This window comes from Seriola lalandi, unplaced genomic scaffold (genome assembly GCF_002814215.2).
Source record: "Seriola lalandi dorsalis isolate HSWRI2012SDOR001 ecotype SW California unplaced genomic scaffold, Sedor1 jcf7180002054896, whole genome shotgun sequence".
NCBI classification, from domain to species: Eukaryota; Metazoa; Chordata; class Actinopteri; order Carangiformes; family Carangidae; genus Seriola; species Seriola lalandi.
In genome coordinates this window covers 686,228-703,738 of record NW_019525448.1, presented here as the reverse complement: position 1 = coordinate 703,738, position 17,511 = coordinate 686,228, and the positions used below count along the sequence as shown (strand labels likewise).

The window sequence follows — 17,511 nt, the reverse complement described above, 5'->3', positions numbered from 1 at the left end:
GCAGTGAAATATGGATTATTGCGTGCAGTTGGGCAAAGCACATTCTTTATTAGACAAAGAGCAAAAAAATATTGGGTTCATGATCAAATATTGTGAACAAAACTTCAAATGTTAAGACTTTTTATCCTCCGTTAGCTCATTTTTAGAAAAAATCAACTCAAACTTTGTTTCATTGATGATAATTTAACAGTAGACTTAAAGCTACTTTGAATCACTTAATGCTCCCTCGTGTCTTTTGGTGTTCATCATTGTCATGCTTGCACATATTTCTTATCTTCAGTTCATCAACCTAATCTGATTCATTAAGTATTTCCTCCCTTTGATTGTGTGCTTTGTCTTTGTCATTATAGCACCTCTGTTACAACTTAAGCAGTTCACAGCAGAAAAGATAATAGCTTTGGTAACTAGAATTGCATTGCAGGCCCCACCTGAGGACAGTAGAATTAGAACAATCTAATGGCTCAACACCGGCTCGCTTAAGAAACCTATCTTGTATAGAATGGGAAGATAAGGCATACGCTTTCGCAAGTCTTTGCACTCAAGCGAGGCAGCTATGAAGCTTTTTACCAGCAGCCCTGATGAATTGACTTCTCAGGAAAAATGATGTGAAGCGTAGTTGTGTAGGCGATTAAAAACCTGTTTGTCATGTCAAGGAACTGATAAATCTAGCTGCTGATGTCGTGGGCAATGAAGAAGTGCACTTTGGCATTCACAAAATTCAACTAAAAACATGACTTTCTATTACTTTGAATTACTGTCATGCTACCTTGTGTCTTTTGGTGTTCATCAGCCCTTTTTTTTAATTGTTTTTATTTCCTATTCCCTGCTGTAGCATGAAATACCGGCACTTTTAATGCCTTGAATTGTCTTATTTTGTTTTTACTGTGTTTGTGTTTCATGGTTTTGTGTGTTTATGCAGGTAAAAAATGACGTGATATATCAGTATATTCAGATAATTTTCGGGTTATGCGCGCATGTCAGGCAAGGTCACAGGTTCATATTTGCATATAAGCTATATGAGTCTGCGCCACACCTCAACAACCTCTGGCTCCTCTGCTGAGAACATATCTAGCTTAGTGCATTTACTATTTGAAAAACAAGCTTTACAGCGTCTGCTGTACCAGGAAGGGACACAAAGCAAAAACATGAAAACATACATACAGTGTCAAATAAAACTGCACAGGCTGGTATTGTTTTTGCAGCAATACACGGAGTTGATGACATGAAATGGTCATAGCACATCTTCAAACAAAACTGTAGACAGCTTCTGTCATTGGTTTTAAAAAACAGTGTTCAAAAATTGTCTACACTGTACACAACACAGCATTAGGAGGGATTATCACATGAATTATATGCAGGGTGAAATAACAGTCAACACAAGTCAAACTTTTACCTTTTTGACATAATCCCAGCGATATTTCTGCCAGTCACCACTCCCTCCGTTACAACCTCTTTATCTTCTACAATTAATGTCACAGTGTTTACATTATAGACTATTAGTGTACATGTAAAAGTAATATAAGTAATTATAGTTGCTGTCAAGCTGTCAACTTATAATATGCACAATCTTAACATATGAACATAGTGGTACAGTTTGTTGCTAGTTTTGTATAATTTTATTATAATAACTTCAACAAATGAACACCCCCCCCCAACCCACGTAAAAAAATGTTTTTTTTAACTCCCCCAGAAATTGCTACCAACATATCATTTAGTAATGGCAAATGTAATTTGTTTAGAATACATATTTAATACAACAGATGCAAAAATGCACATAAGAAAACAAAGCAAGGATCATAAACAACAGGCTACATACATTTACATTAGCACTGTCCAATTTCTGCAGGTACTTGTGAAGGATCTTTTACAAAAGGGCGCCCTTGGAGAAGTTGCTTGTTTTCTTCTTCTGTTAAGTTAAAGTTTAAAGCATCAAAAATAATTATATCCTTTCAAAACCTCCACCTTGACTTGGCAGCAATCACTCTTGTTGCAGCAAAGTACAAAATAAACAAACACACCCAGTCACTGCCAATATGCTAGATTTCACCGTCACCAGAGAGTGACAGTTTGTGCAGTGCATTAATTCCATCTTCAAGTAAGCAACATACAGCCGCTACACGTGGATGGATTCCGATTTGGGCAACCCTGGGCAAATTCAGTATTTTGTAGCATATGGACAGTAAAACATTAGCTTTTCTCCAAATGTTAATGCACTGTTACTTTTTAATTCATTAATTTAAAAAAAACAGAACATCAGTAATAAATCAGTAAACAGTAATTGAGGCATGAGCAAAAGTTTGGGTACCCCACTAACTCAGTACTTAGTAACCCTGCCTTTGGCAGATATCACAGCTTGCAGTCTTGCAGCTTGAGTCTTTCTGTTCTTGATTCAGGAATTTACTCCTGAGATATTTTTAATCTGTTTTGCACACACAGCATGTGTAAGATCTGCTCTCAGATTTTTCAAATGATATTCAAGTCAGGGAACTGTGACGGCCACTCTTCTCTTCTTTGGATAATTATCCTGCTGTATAACCAGCTTCTTTTCAGTTTCACTGTGTAAACTGACTGCGTGACATCTGCATCCAGAATATTTAATGGGATCCATTCCTTTCTTCAGCCGTGCAGTGTTTCCTGGTGCACTAGCTGCCACTGTTTGTACAAACATTGTGCACTGTAGAATGGCGCAACCCCACCCCTGTGTCAGGTAAACTTCCAGCAGCTCCTTTGCAGCCATATGGGTATTACCTCAAGGTTTGAAGAATCAGAATTCATCAGCTCTGGAAATTTCTTCAGCTAACAATCCTTTAGGATAATTCTTGATCTGCCTTTCAAGTTGTAAAGAGTCAATTTAGGCCTTTACGAGTTCACTAAGTTCTGCTTGTTTTACAAGTTGAAGGATTTCCAAATGTTTGCACATGCCACAATTACTGTCAATTTTTGATACGGTCATGAAATAATGAATGATGAAATAATGAATGAGGAAATAATAATGATAATGCACTGTTATGTGTATGCACTGTTATGTGTGTTATCATTTGAAGAAGGGCTGATCTTTTTTAACGTGTATTTACTGCAGGAGTTGCATTTTCTTCTTTTCACTTGAATCAATGTAATGTAATTTGCCCAGGAGTGCCAAAACTTTTGCATAAAGCTGTATGTAAGACATTTTAGTGGATATTGTGCAAGTACAGAAGCCATCCATTGTGGTATATAATTGTGCCACATATCCAGTCAGATTAATCCATAATCGCAATCACAAAACAGGAACAAAGAGCGGCCTACTTGAAATAAAAATCACATTCTAGCTGTCCCCCTCAAAGCTGCATGTTTTTTTCTTGAATATTCTGGTGACAGATGCCTCCCAAGGTCTTGAACTTTGGCTCCAAATCATTCAGAAACTGCAAATCATCTCCCAGGTTGCTGAGTGACAGCTTATCCAGGGACTCGCATATGCTTCCCTGTCCCTCATAGGCATACACATAGGGTTGGTACTCTGGGCGTTGTACATGGTTTCCATCAATCATGTACAGTCTCTGAAAAAGAAAAAGAAAAAACAGATTTCTGGGTCAAAAATAGGTCATACCAAAACACCAAATAGTATAATGTATAATGATATATTCATGGTACTTTCTATAGATGGTATAGATACTCCTGGTTAAATATTACTTATATTACTTATACAAGTGATAGTTGTTCAATCAAATTTTTACTGGCATCATAATACTGGAGTACTTGCTTTTAAAAATACTTTATTATTCAAAAGTACATTTTTTAAGTCAGCACATTGTTGTTTTGTTCCACATTCACAGAATCTCATGACTCTGAAACAACCTACTGAACTGACTGACTTACTGTAGAACCTGTAGTGTGTGTGTGTGTGTGTGTGTGTGTGTGTGTGTGTGTGTGTGTGTGCGTGTCGTGTGTGTGTGCGTGTGTGTGTGTGTGTGCGTGTAAATGTGTGTGTGTGTGTGTGTGCGTGTGCGCGCGTGTACATGTGTGTGTGTGTCTATCAAACAGACAGTGGAATTGCTGATATCTATATCTATCTTCTAACGTAAGCACAAAATGACTGACAGTGTAGGAGTTGGCTGTGACTATTATTTTTTCCTGCGACGAACACATTGAATGGTCTCCTGTGGCTCAGGAGGTAGAGTGGGTCGTCCACTAATTAGAAGGACCCCAGCTCCGGCAGTCCGCGTGTTGAAGTGTCCTTGGGCAAGATACCGGTGACGGCTGTTCCATCAGTGTACGAGTGTGTGAACGGGTGTTATATATGAATGTGTGAGTCAAGTATTGCAAAGCACTCTGAGTGGTTGATAAGACTAGAAAAGCGCTATATAAGTGCAGTCCATTCACATTTATTTACCATTTATCTCATTTTTGTAAATAAAAGAAAATTAATTTTTCTGACTAAAAGCTCTACTGCAAAGTAACAATTACTTTATAGAAATGTAGTACAATCAAAAATAAAATATTTGTCTTGTAAGTGTTGTAGAATAAAAGTCATAAGTTTCCAATATATATACAGTATATATTTTTAAAAAAACGCAATGGAAGTACAGATATTTTGAAAAATACACTCAAATACAGTACTGTCCACCCATGCAGACAACCTAATAGTAATGTTTGTTTGTTCTCACCCATGTTTTGCACATGAGCTTTACTGAATTTTAATCTGACATATAATCTTTTAATCTAATCAGAATTGTGGCCTATCCACCAGTCAGTGCTCTGCAGCCAGTACAGTTAATTGAACTAGAGCATCAATTAAGACAAGTGCTTTATGAAGGCATTAACATACCATGCCTGGTGTTCAGCTCTATGTGATGTGACACAAACTCTTACCCTGTTGATGTGATCTGCAATGTGTTGATCCGAACTCAGGCTGAAAGAGCGCTGGTACCTCGACGAGCTGCCCTGCTGACAGAGAGGACTGTGAGCTCTTATATCGATAGATTATATGTAAATGCACGGGGTTCCCACTGTTGTATATGCATAAAAAGTGAATACAGTGCACTCAGGGAGGTTTATATTTATTAAAAATATATTAAATCAATGAACAGCAATAATTACCTGGTAGGTGTTCATCCTGTTTGTAGTCCATGTAGAGTACTGTAATTAAGAAAAGACACATACTGTATGTTCAGTCTTCTATCTTCATTTGAAAATATCTGACAGTCACCAGGATCCACTCATTTACTGTTTACTTATGTATGAGTTATTTATTAGTGAGGATAGACTCAATATACCTTTCAGTGCAAGGTAATTAACTTCAACACACCAAAACTATTTATGTTTGCAGGTTTTGTCTATGCATGTGTATGCATGTGTGTGGATTCCCAAGGAGGAGAATGCAAGCAGTGACAAACAATTCAGAGCAAACGCACTCATCAGTGTGAACCTGACAACCTCCTTCAAGTTAATGGCCAATTGCCTCGTGGCATTTCTCATAACCAAACACTAACATAAAAACCTCAGTGCAGAGGGGAGTTGTCCCAGGATGCATAGAACCCACAGGTGTGGGAAACTCAAATGAGCAGAGAGGAACAAGAAAGCTGGGGACACCTGGCAGTGCTGTGGCTGCACCTTGCTCGTGCCTACAGATCAGTCCTGCCCAAGATGGTAGAATCAACCCTGACCAAAAACCACGTCCCAGAGAAGATCTCATCTCATCTCACGTCTTATCTCATCAAGTCTCATCCTTCACCATTACAACAATTTTTGCCTGAGGGTGTTTTCTGGAACAGTTAATAGGTACAATTAATAAACTGACAGAAAAAAAACAGTGTCAAACAACTAACAGTCTTCCTGCTGGCACTCAGTATGTGTGGTGTTAAAATACTCTTGTGGCGCCCTCTTGTGGATTTAAGTGTGTTGATCCTACACGAAACAGGACCAGGCCGAGACCTAATACATGGCTGGACCACGTACGGTCAATGTGCTAAATTGAGGACATATTTGAAAACTGTTGTGTCCTATTTGCATTCTGCTTGGTGTCAGATGGTTTCAGCCATTTATCAATTTGCTTCTCTCCTCCTCTCTGGGCAGTATTTTTAATGCAGCCGAATTCACAACGAAGCTGTTTCCGTTGACATGTATATGTTGTCAGATCACAGAAAAAGTTTGAAACACTTAATAATACAAAAAATAGTAAACTCCAGGTGAATGCAAGATGCTGTTGAAGTAGAACTCATTCATTGTAGACAACAGGAAGTCTCCGACTAGCTTCAGGCACACTTGCACAATGCCAGTATATAATTAAAATGCCTTTATAATAAAAGCAAGTTCACAAAAAAAAAGGTTGGAGGCTATGTTGCAGAAAGTTCCTAAATTTAAATTCCTATTTTAAGAGTTTGGTAACCATGGTAATCCTGATTTAGGAAAAAGGCCATTACAGATGAATAGTTCCTAACTCAATGTTCCTATCCTAACTTAAGGAAGGAAAAGTGTATGACACAAGCCTCCTAACTTCCCTCCTTAACTTTAGGATAACTGCTAAGTTGTCCTAAGTGTGAGCGAGTGAATGGGTGAATATGGCAAGTATTGTAAAGCGCTTTGAGTGGTCAGTAAGATTAGAAAAGTTCTATATAAGTGCACGTCTATTTACCATATTTAATATTTCTTAACCTAAAGGAAGATAAGATGTGATTCCAAAAGTTAGTTATAATTTGCTTCTTTAATACCAACTAGGGAAAACTCCTATCATACACTCTTCCTATTTTGATTTAAGTTAACACAGGCCCTGAAATCTATTTCCTCATTAAGACCTGGATAAATCAAATTTAAAAGTCCAATAAGTCTCTCTCTGAGGTAATTAGTAAGGTGATCTCCACTTCTGCTCCACAAATTCAATACCCTCCACTTTCATAAGGCTATGATTGCTGTTATGACAGTTGTGGAAGTGGCACGCCATAGCATGATTCACATTATTAGTTTTTATTGCACATTTGTGTTCTGAGGGTATTAAATGATATGCCAAAATATAATGATTGCATTTTAATTATATCCTGGGTGTAAGTGTATTGGAGCTAGACCAGAGGCTTGTCGTTGTCTAAAGTTTGAAATAGTGACTGAAGCTTTTTCCAAGCTGCTGCTCTGCTACTGCTAAAATCCAGATTTTACAACCATACCGTCGTCTGACAAAATCACCATATACATAAATTAAAAACAAAGACTGCTGTGATTTCAGATATATACACTGTATAAAAGCCATCCAGTCAAAAAAAAAACAACCAATAATAGCGGTGGAGCACACTGTCACCATGCAAACACTGCAAATTACTATTTTTTTTGATTATTGATAAATCTGATGATTAACTCTTGATTAATTGATTTATATTTCTGCCTAAACAATGTCAGAAAACAGCGAAAGTTAAATTTGTCGTCATATATGACAAAAAAAAGTGTCAACTCCTGACTTTTAAGAAGCTAGAACCAGCAAATGGCTTTTTTGGCATTTTGGCTTTTGGCATTACAATTATCAAAAAATCGTTGCATCCCTACAGTCATCAGGAAGCACGTGTCAGCAGAGTCTGCTATTGTAATCACAGCCATGATCACTCACCATGGCCTGCCCTCCAACGCCTCTGAGAGTGTCTTTATGATGCTGCATTCCCATTGAGGTCATGTTAGAGTTAATCTGTAGGGGGAAATGCATTAAGGTTAAATCAGGGTGGAAGAGCATATAGACCAGCAGCAAGTCCTACCTATGACCTACTATAGATTTCTCAGTCATATGTATCTGCAATGACTTGTTTGTGAAAATCATAATTTCAACCAATCCTGCCACTGTAAAACACTCCTTTAAATCAGGGGTCTCCAACCTTTTTTTACTCTGAGAGCTACAGTACTTTGACAAAATAGATAATAATACGCAGACTGATCTTCAAACCAAATCAATATCATGTCATATTGACATGTCAATTTTTGTGTCAAAAATCTGAGTCATGATTCAGTCAAACCTGAACACAAACCTGATAACACCATTGTAAATAAGCATCCATAAATCTGCTAAGAAAAATCAGAGAAATAAAAAGCTCCTTAGTAAGTAATCCAGTGATAGTTGTCAATATATCCAATTGTACATAACAAACGGGAACTTAAAATAGCAAATTCAGTACACTTAATTTTCCAAAATGTAAACAAACAAGGCTAAAAAAAAAAGTTGAAGCCCACATCTTAACTCACTTTATCCATGGCAACATATTTTCTGTTTCTTGGAAAAGTTTAGTTTACATCTGTTCTGTTATCTGGAGAAGTTGCTATCACTGCATGTCGCCTACAGCATATCTGTGGTAAGCAAACATGACAGTGTCACTCATTTGACTGACAGCTGATAAATAATTATTTGTTGTTGAAGGGGGGGGGGGGTGTCTGTGTATTTGATTTAGTAGATTTTTAGTTGTGTTGCTTAAAGTTTGTACTATGAATCTATGGTTTGTACTATAATCTTGGAACCTTTGGGTGAGCTACTTTAAAACAGGGGGTGAGCTGCTGGTAGCCCGTGTACCACCTGTTGGAGACCCCTGTTTTAAATCTTCTCTTTAAAGGCCTTTTACTCACCATGGTGAGCCCTGAGCTGTTGTATGTATCCATGTCCTGGGCCATCGCTGGATCCATCTGAGAGAACTAAGTAAATTAATGAAGCAGAGGCCAGTAAGATTCATTTTATATCTTTATATCATTTTATATATCATATTTTGTCAACAAAATTTTACAGCATTTTTATTTATACAATCATTTTATCAAATGATTGAAAAAGCACATGTAGTCACAATATCAGCTTGTCTGAACAGTTAGTCCCCCCTTGCGTGTAAGGAAGTAAGATATTGTCTTTGTACCGTGTGCTACTATTAAAGTGATCTACAGCCCGTGTTAACCCAGTAATTTATCTCATAAATGCGCCTATAACATTCACCTAAAGCAGTTCTTTCGATCACATACCTGCTTATCTGTCTCCATTTTACATGTACAAAGGAATGTACAAAGTAACAACATCACAGCTGTCAATAATGTCTAAACAGGATCAACTGTCATATTTTTTTGAAACACTGACAGCTTTCGTGTGACTCCTTTGTTTTGTTCACCGACGCCTTTTAGACTCTTGCCTTTTGACACACCCAAACTAACACTTAAGAACCTGTATGTAACAAAGTCAATCACAGAAAATGCGAATGAAAGGAGTACCTGCATGGTTGCCTGTTTCAAGCCATCCGTCACAGCCACACCATTCGTAGGTGTCAAGAGCAGAGTGGGCGACGCCTGGCAGAAAGGGAGAAAAAAGAATTATATTATTATATAAAAGACTCCCCCAAAATGTTTAACATGTTGTGATTGGTGGAGGAATGTAGCATACTGTCACAATCTCCATCCAAATTGCACACGCAACAAAACCAACTCACTGTGCTGGCAGCGCCCCCTCCTTCTTGGTTGTACTTGATCAGGGTCTGGTTGCCCTCATCCTGCACCATGGGGAGTTGATTTATCCCCTTTCTTCCACACTCACACATAAAGAGGAGTAGCAGTACTGCAGACACACATCAAAATAACACTAAGAACAGAGTGTACATGTCACCTTTTCAACAAACTACCACATAATTTCCATGGGCAATGGTGGCCAAAATAGAGACAGTCCCCTTCTTTACCACCACTGGGGAGGTGTACTGAGGAGCTTCCAGGTGGGAATGTGTGTAACTGCTTGTTTTTTAAATAATAATTTAATAATAAAAAATAATTTGGAGGGATAGCGATAGGATTTAGTTAAACCATTCGAGACAAAATCTTGAGGACAGAATTATTCTGATCTGAGATCTAGCAGTCATCAAGAAATGTTTAAGCTACTGGATTGTATTCAAAATATGAATCTTCACATTCCTCACCCCTCTATTAACTATGTGATCAATCGATCTTAGTGTGAGCTAACAATCTCGAACAATTTTATTTCCACAGGTAAATTAATTTGCTTCTAATTGACTTGATACTAAAACACTCTGAGGGTCACTGCAGGTTTATTGAGCATGAACTTTATGGTTAAGATAATGTTTCCACTGATTCTCGTACTCACACAAAAACAAGAGCAATCCTGCAAAAATCAGTCCGATAGCAGCTGGCCCAAGGCTTGATGAGAGCGGCGCTCTACCGAGGCAAACACGTGTTTCTCCACAGTCACACACCATCAGTTCCGCAGTTTCATGTCCACTCATGCCCTGTTGGTCCTGAATCACCAGAGGCACTGAGTAGTTGCCGTAATAGAGTGTCTTCAGGCTAACTAGGCCAGCTTCCTCACCTGGGGAAGAATGTAAAGAGAGGTCATGTAGTAACTCTTCGGCTGGAATTTTTGAGTTCGAGGTGGGTGTAAAGATGTGTACTAACCAAAGGCAGGTTGTAGTTTCCATCTCTGCTCTAAATTTTGGTCATCATCCCCCAGGGAGAAGGTGAAGGGTCCACTGTAAGGATGGATGTCTAGGTCCTTGGCAAGCAACATGACCTTGTTAGCCTTGTTTCCACACATAATGAGGCTCTTGTTGACCAGCTTAGGCACGTTGTCATTGATATCGCTCAGGTGGACCAGGACAGTGGATGTACCTGTAGCTGGAGGCTCACCTTGATACCCACAACAAAGAAAACACACTTTATTAATGTAGTTTACCAATTGACCATACTATATATCTTATATTTGATTATCATATACAGTAGAGCTTGTTCATACCATCATCTATGGCACCGACGAGGATTTTATAAATGTTGTCCTTATCAACAAAGGATGACTCTCTGTCCATTTTCTTAGTTGATTTGATTTGTCCTGTTTCCTTATCAATGGCCACCCAGTCAGCCAGATCTTGTAATAGCACATACCTGATCACAGGTAGGAGACATTGGAGAGTGGAGTAAACATATCGAGAGCATGCACTTAAATGTTAGTGTGTAACTTCTACACTAACATGTTAGATGTCTAATGTTTCCATTAGCACACAAAGGCAAGCACTATCAGAGATACTACATGATTACATGATGATGAAAGTTTTATTGTACACAGGATGCCACATTATCAGGCAAGGTCCAATAGGAAGTGTGGTGTAATTAGGACCTGACCAAGGCATGAGCAGCAGTTTGATTATTGCACATATATCAACATCAGGTTATGGTTATGTGCCTGCTAATACTAAAGAAATGCCAAAGATCTGTTTGTAGTAATTTAGAAAACAGTGGCACCATCACATAATTTGCCTGCCACAGAGCACTGACAATTTGAGTTTTTCAGCTGTAAAATGTTCCACTCATTACACATGTTAGTCACAACTATTTGATAACCAAATTTTATCAGAAATGTTTGTTTATATTATGCATTTTTGACGAAACAAACATCAGATGACATATTACTATACTATTGTCTAAACTCTCAAATGTTGTCAACTGCTTGAAACACCCAGCATAGGTTGGGCTCCATACACCATGTGTCAATAAGGTCAGCTGGCATAGAGTATGTAGCCACAAACCTGATGCTGGTTGAGTCAACATCATGGACCTTTGGAGTGAACAGCACCTTTCCTGGCATGTCCTCTTCCTTCAGGTACACGTTTGCTGTTTCTTTCTCAAACTCAGGCGGGTCATTGACATCAATAACTTTGATTGTGACACTGACTGAATTTGGAGGTGGAGGCGTGGCTTTGCCAGTTGATTTATCTTTACAAACAAATAAGGGCTCCTCGTTCTCTACTCCGATCTGCAGGTCGGTAAAAGTCGTCCGCTCAAAATCCTTCCCCTGGAGGAAACACACAAGTTTATGTCAGTGCTGGTGTAACTGCTATTTATAGATAGATAGATAGATACTTTATTTATCTCCTATGGGAAAATCAGGTGTCCAACAGCTAATTCGTAATAATAATAATAATAATAATAATAATAATAATAAATAATTAAATCAGTTCAATGGTGATAATGATGAGAAATTATATGATGAATGAAAACATTTTGTTGGGCTTTTACTAGCTTGGCCCACTGTGAATGAATGAAGTTTGTAAAAGAGTGAGAAGGGCAAAGTTACCTTGATGACACTCAGAATACCCTCATTTGTCTCTGGGTCAGTTTCAAGTTTGTAGTTTCCTTCCTCATTCCCTTTAATGAAGAAGTATTTGGCTCGCCAGCCCGGAGTGTTAGGAGTGTCTTTGTCCTCCACCGCAATTCTCAAAACATCATGTTGGATGGCTGACTCTAACACCTCACCTTGGTACTGGGCAGGTGGAACAGTTTCAACTTTAACATCATACATCACTCTAAAGAGCAACTATAATAATGAAAATAATAACGATAATAAGCCTTACCGTAGTTTCCTTGAACGTTGGTGCATGAGTGTTTGTGTCAACAATATTGAGAGTAACAACAGCAGTGGAGGAAAGGGGTTTTTCTCCTTTATCTGTTGCTTGAACAACAATTTGATACGTCTTTATTTTCTGGAACAGATATAAAATATGATATTTGAGATATCATATTGAAACGTCAGTATTTGTGTGTATGAATGTACATGCAGCTGTCCGCTGTATATGACACTGAACCTCACATCATAGTCAAAACACCCTTCAAATTTGAGCTGGGCCATCCTGTCATCAACCTGATCCACATCAAACTTGGGCTCTTGTGGCTGCTGTGAAATCACACTGAGAGTGACTTCAGATGCAGGTGTGTTCTTCTGATCTCTGTCCAAGGCTTGTAGCTGCACTGACAAGTACCCTTCAAGAAATTGAGGAAAGGAAAAAGGAAGCACAAGAGAGTGAATGTGTTACAGAAGAGTGGGGAGTGGGGAGTAGCAGGAAAGAGAACGAAGGATGAAAGATGAAGCCCAGTTTTGAAATGATCATTTTTCTCACATCTCTGTTTAAAACCCTTTAGACTTCATGAGAACTCCATACAATGATACAGAGAAAATGAGTGTAAACTCACCCTCTGGCGTATTTTCCTTCACATCGGTTTGGATTTGAGGTTGGAAAAATGTAGGTGGGTTGTCATTGATGTCCTTTATTTGTATGTCAAAAGCTAGTTCCCTGTCTATTCTATCACCCGTTTCTCTGTCCAAGATGTCAAACTTGATCTGTGGGTAAAGATACTCATGTGAAATGACTCTGGTGGTTTAATATCATTATAAAGTGTATTTAATCAGAGGGACTAGTAATTAGCAGTATTAGCTCACATGGAAGAGTTCATATTCCTCTCTGTCGATAGGTTTATGGACAGAGACGACTCCATCATTTTCATCAATGGAGAACACTCCCAGCGGCTTCTCAGTCACTCCCATTCCACTTATACGGAACTTATGGTGTTTCCTCACATGATCTGACTTGTCATTGAACATCTAGGGTCAAAACATACACAACTTAGCTGCAAGTGTTTGCATGGCTGATCTGGCCAGGATGCTGAGCTGTAATATTGACTAGTAATTTCATTTACAAAATGAAGTTTGCACCTGCGAAAGTTTTTTTGGGTATGGACCGGGTTCCTCTTCTGTTACTTCAAGCGTAGATAACACCCACCTTCTTTTCGAACGCACCAACAGCTCCTGTAAATCACATATGCAGTCGTTAGTATTTCTGCTAGAAGCAAAACATGTTGGAAAGGAGTTTGCAATTCCAAACAAGAAAGAGTTACCCGCTTCGCACGGCTCTGAGAGTTCCCACTGTGAGACTCTGCCGCAGCTGCTACTGCAACCTGCAATGACAGGACAATTGAATAGTATACCTATGACTAATACTCGTTCTTGTCATCATATAGAACTTTGAAAGAGCTTTTAAGCCAACATAACTTGACAGGTGCCTTTTATCACTCTACACAAATCATCTCCTTCAGGATTTAATTTGTTGTCTTACTGTGTGGCTATATGTCCCTCTGACTTTCCCTCCATTTCCTTCACTGTATTCTGCTACTATAAGACAACATTTATGCACATAGATGTTTCCATTCATCAGGTTTCCATCCCCACTCATCCGGTGCAGGGTCTTAGGGAGCAGGAGCATGCATCAAGCATACATTGGGCGAGAGGTTGGGTACACACTGGTTGCCCTTCTATCACAGAGCACAACACATAAAAAACCTTCATACACACAGACAACTAAGAGTTTCCAATTCATCTACATGTCTTTAGACTGTGACAAGAGAGCAACGCAAAAGGAGTGGTCTTTGCACACATGCTGGAGAAAAAGTAATAGTGTAAAACAAGGAAATTGAACTCACGCATCAACCATTATTGTTAATTAATTAAATTGCTATGTTTTAGTCAAGTGACTTTCATATGATATTTCATCTAGGAAACCAAAACAACTGACCAATTTCTCTTCATTTACCTTTGAGCAGAGTGTTCTGAAGAGTGTATGGTATCATGATTAACAGCACCGAGAAAATATCAGCAACTTAGATTTTTAATGAGATCTTGATGAAATCAGTCCTAAAGACGAACAGTGAAAAAGTATTAAACGCTATTATGGCAATAAATATGGAAAAAATCTAACAAAACTTCTGTCAATTGTAAAGCATATTGTGCAGTGAACTTTTATTTTATGCCTTAATTAGATAGTGATGGTTGAGCAATGACGAAATGAATGAGAGAGAGAAATGCAAGACAGGCTCGTGCCAGATGCAAAACAGTGATGTTGCCATTCATGGCAGCTATTGTGATCTGTAAGCCACCGTGCAGCCATACGCAAATGTAATATACGTACATATATTGAATTTATTATATATCTATAATGTATACGTATAGACACACATTATTATATACAGTGGGTCCAAAAGTCTGAGACCACTTTCCCAGAATGAGAACACAGACGTGTTTGAAATTAATGAGAAGTAAAATAAGCAGATACAATTTTTATATGTAACTTGTTTTGATAAACTTGCCTATAGAAATTGAATATTGTTAACATATATGCTTGCAACATAGTATTCCACAATACCATAAAATTCATAGATATTTTTAATGTATGTACATATGCCAATTTTACTATGGCAACTTCACTCTTGACATAGAGACATATCAGTCATTTATTCGCCTACATTCCTGTTTGGATAAAGGTCACTACATACAGGCATCTAATGTTTTACTGACAGTAATATTAGAAACCAGTTTTCTTTAGGCTATTTTTTTTTTTAAATAACCCTTCAACAGTGTTCCACGTACTCCATAGCCTGCAGCTTTTAGTTACAAATCATAAACAACAAGTGAAGCTTCAATGTAGAATTTGTATAGTCCATCATTTCATGCTTTTGTAACAGAGAGCGTCTCAGACCGCATATTTCTGTCCGAAAGTCGAGAGCCGAGTCCGAGAGAGCAATAACCGAGTCCAACCCGAGTCCGACGCAGTTATAGTGTAAGCTGAAGCACTGAGTTTCTGTTTTGGTTACCAAGGAGGTTACAATACCAGTTTACCCTGAATAAACGTGTTGGCGCCTTGTTGGCTAAACAGTCAAAAGGGCTGTTTTAAAGGTATTTTAACACACACACTATGCAATATCATTATGCCACATTATGCAGTTCATCAAACATAAGCTATACACACGTATACACACATAAAGAGCCTGACACTGCATACAGTTTAGCCTCTTTGAATTGAACATGTGTTTGCTGATGTAACTGAAACTGGACTTTTATCATGATTTATTCTGACTTCAACTTTTTTTTAAAACAGCAGAATTTTTTGTGAAATGTGAACATGATAGATTTTCAAGAAAATGTTGCATGCAAATAAATGTATCGATCTTCTTTAAAAAAGGACATGATGTCTTACTTCGCTTTGGGAGACATTTTCACCTCACAAATTATCTTAAATTAAATTGACAGTTAACCAATGCAATTTAAATGTAATATCAACTGCTGTTCCTTTTGTCTGATCAAGACGTTTTAAATTATGTGAAATAAATACCTCAAGTTCCAGATTCGCCACCTCCACTAGGTTTACTGCTGCTGCCGAGCTGTGACTGCTCAATAATGCCTAATGCGGTTTGAAGTTGCCATATCGTAGTCGAGTATCCCCCATATGCCACTCTTTAATTCTTTATCATAATAACCAACATTTCTGCAGAAAACAAACAAATTTAGCAACTCATGGTTGCAGCATAGCTCTTACCGGTAACACGGAGGGATTCAAATGAGATGGGCAAAAATACCGGAAGGGACAATTCATCAACACTTGGACATTGGTAGGGACACGTCCCTGCTGTCCGTACCCAAAGCTATGCCCATGGTCCTGCATTGAACAATAACCGCAATTGACCGAACCCGACCCGAACCCGTGCATCAATTCTAAAGTTTGAGACAGGTGTTTCAAACACCGTGTTCACAGGGCAACGAGAGCGGTTTTATTTGAATCTGCAACCAGGCAGATGCCAACATTAGGGCCATGACCTCTTACGATTGATATCTGCCTGACAGCCAGGTTCGCTGGAATAGGTGTGTATTACGAAATTCTTTTGTAGTAGGCATGTGTTATTTTTATAAGGAAATGAAAACTCTGCAGTTGTACCGAAAAAAAGTTTTGCAATGCCAGATTCAGAGGCTGCCAATAACTTAATAATAGGACGGCTGAATTATTACTCAATCAATCCAATAACTGTAAAGATGCTGAAGCTACTCCATTGAATTACAAAGCTCTCCATATGTTACCATGTCCACAACCTGTATTTCCAACAACAGTTTCAGACTGTTTATCCAATAGAATAGCAGACACTACATTCTCTATAGGACATGTAGACAATCTGAGTTTCATTTCCAAGTTTACAAGTAAAATAACAAGCAACACAACTCTCTCAAAATAAACATGTTGGCATAAAAATTCATAAACATTCACTTTGTTTTTCATGTTCAATGTTATCCTAATTTTTGCTTGTTTAAAGACAGGCGATAATTCAGAATGTCCTGCTTACCAACAGAAGCAGGGAGATGGTCCTCATCTTAGTCCACTCTCCTTGATACCCTCTGTGGGAGTGCTCTCTGAAGGAGTGAAGCACAGCTTGAATAAGAGTGCACAGACGACAACCCACAACAGCTGCAAGCAGCAGATTGGCTGACTCTGCAGCTCACAAAAGACTGTTTGTTCAGGCTCACAGTTATGCGTAATTCAATATGTTAATATGGTGTTTGTACCTACAATGTGTGTGTAAGATCACTTGGAGTAGGCTACTACACAGGTATTTGCTTGTTTTTTTAGTTCATTACGAAAATGCGAACTTGTTTGTGTGTGTGCTGGGAAACATAGCTCGGCTCAGGTGTACACCCCTCCAGCTCTATAGCTCAGGTTACCATGTCTTATTCATATCTGGCCTACATCACATTCAAATGTAGTTTCATTTCATAGTTCCTGTAAGTATTAGATTAAGTGACTGCAGTAACGGTTTAAAACCCACTGGTACAGTATACATCACTCTCTCACTCATTACACCAGCAGTCAGTCATTAGTATTAATATTAATATTGATATAGACATTAATATTATTTTTACCATACACATGCTGTATTATTTTTTGTTGA

At 38.3% G+C, this 17,511-nt stretch overlaps 1 protein-coding gene across 3 annotated transcripts; it reads right to left on the bottom strand.

Annotated features, from left to right (window-relative positions):
* Nucleotides 1–15: 15 nt before the first annotated feature.
* cdh26.1 (cadherin 26, tandem duplicate 1) lies at nucleotides 16–16,977 on the bottom strand. 3 transcript variants are annotated; one of them, XM_087180185.1, is made up of 19 exons: nucleotides 16,909–16,977; nucleotides 13,642–13,701; nucleotides 13,460–13,552; nucleotides 13,187–13,348; nucleotides 12,940–13,087; nucleotides 12,560–12,729; nucleotides 12,324–12,452; nucleotides 12,047–12,232; nucleotides 11,499–11,764; nucleotides 10,712–10,857; nucleotides 10,375–10,605; nucleotides 10,067–10,288; nucleotides 9,405–9,529; nucleotides 9,190–9,264; nucleotides 8,566–8,631; nucleotides 7,568–7,642; nucleotides 5,077–5,115; nucleotides 4,849–4,923; nucleotides 16–3,536 (listed from the first exon to the last, which is right to left on the bottom strand). In XM_087180185.1, the coding sequence occupies exons 1-19, from the start codon at nucleotides 16,933–16,935 to the stop codon at nucleotides 3,318–3,320; spliced, it is 2,514 nt and encodes an 837-aa protein (XP_087036311.1). In that variant the 5' UTR covers nucleotides 16,936–16,977; the 3' UTR covers nucleotides 16–3,317. The 3 variants fall into 3 exon arrangements, with proteins under 3 accessions (XP_087036311.1, XP_087036309.1, XP_087036310.1); XM_087180183.1 differs by lacking the exon at nucleotides 16,909–16,977 and adding an exon at nucleotides 16,113–16,253; XM_087180184.1 differs by lacking the exon at nucleotides 16,909–16,977 and adding an exon at nucleotides 16,113–16,253 and having other exon boundaries at nucleotides 4,849–4,920.
* Between the last annotated feature and the right edge of the window lie 534 nt (nucleotides 16,978–17,511).

Bases quoted from the DNA above. Each gene is read 5' to 3' on its own strand.
- cdh26.1 (XM_087180183.1), bottom strand. From the start codon at position 16,238: ATGCAGGACCATGGGCATAGCTTTGGGTACGGACAGCAGGGACGTGTC. The intron at 12,453-12,559 runs GTGAGGTTCAGT...TATCTGTTCCAG, and splicing joins AAGGGTGTTTTGACTATGAT to AAAATAAAGACGTATCAAAT. The intron at 10,858-11,498 runs GTTTGTGGCTAC...ACCTGTGATCAG, and splicing joins GTTGACTCAACCAGCATCAG to GTATGTGCTATTACAAGATC.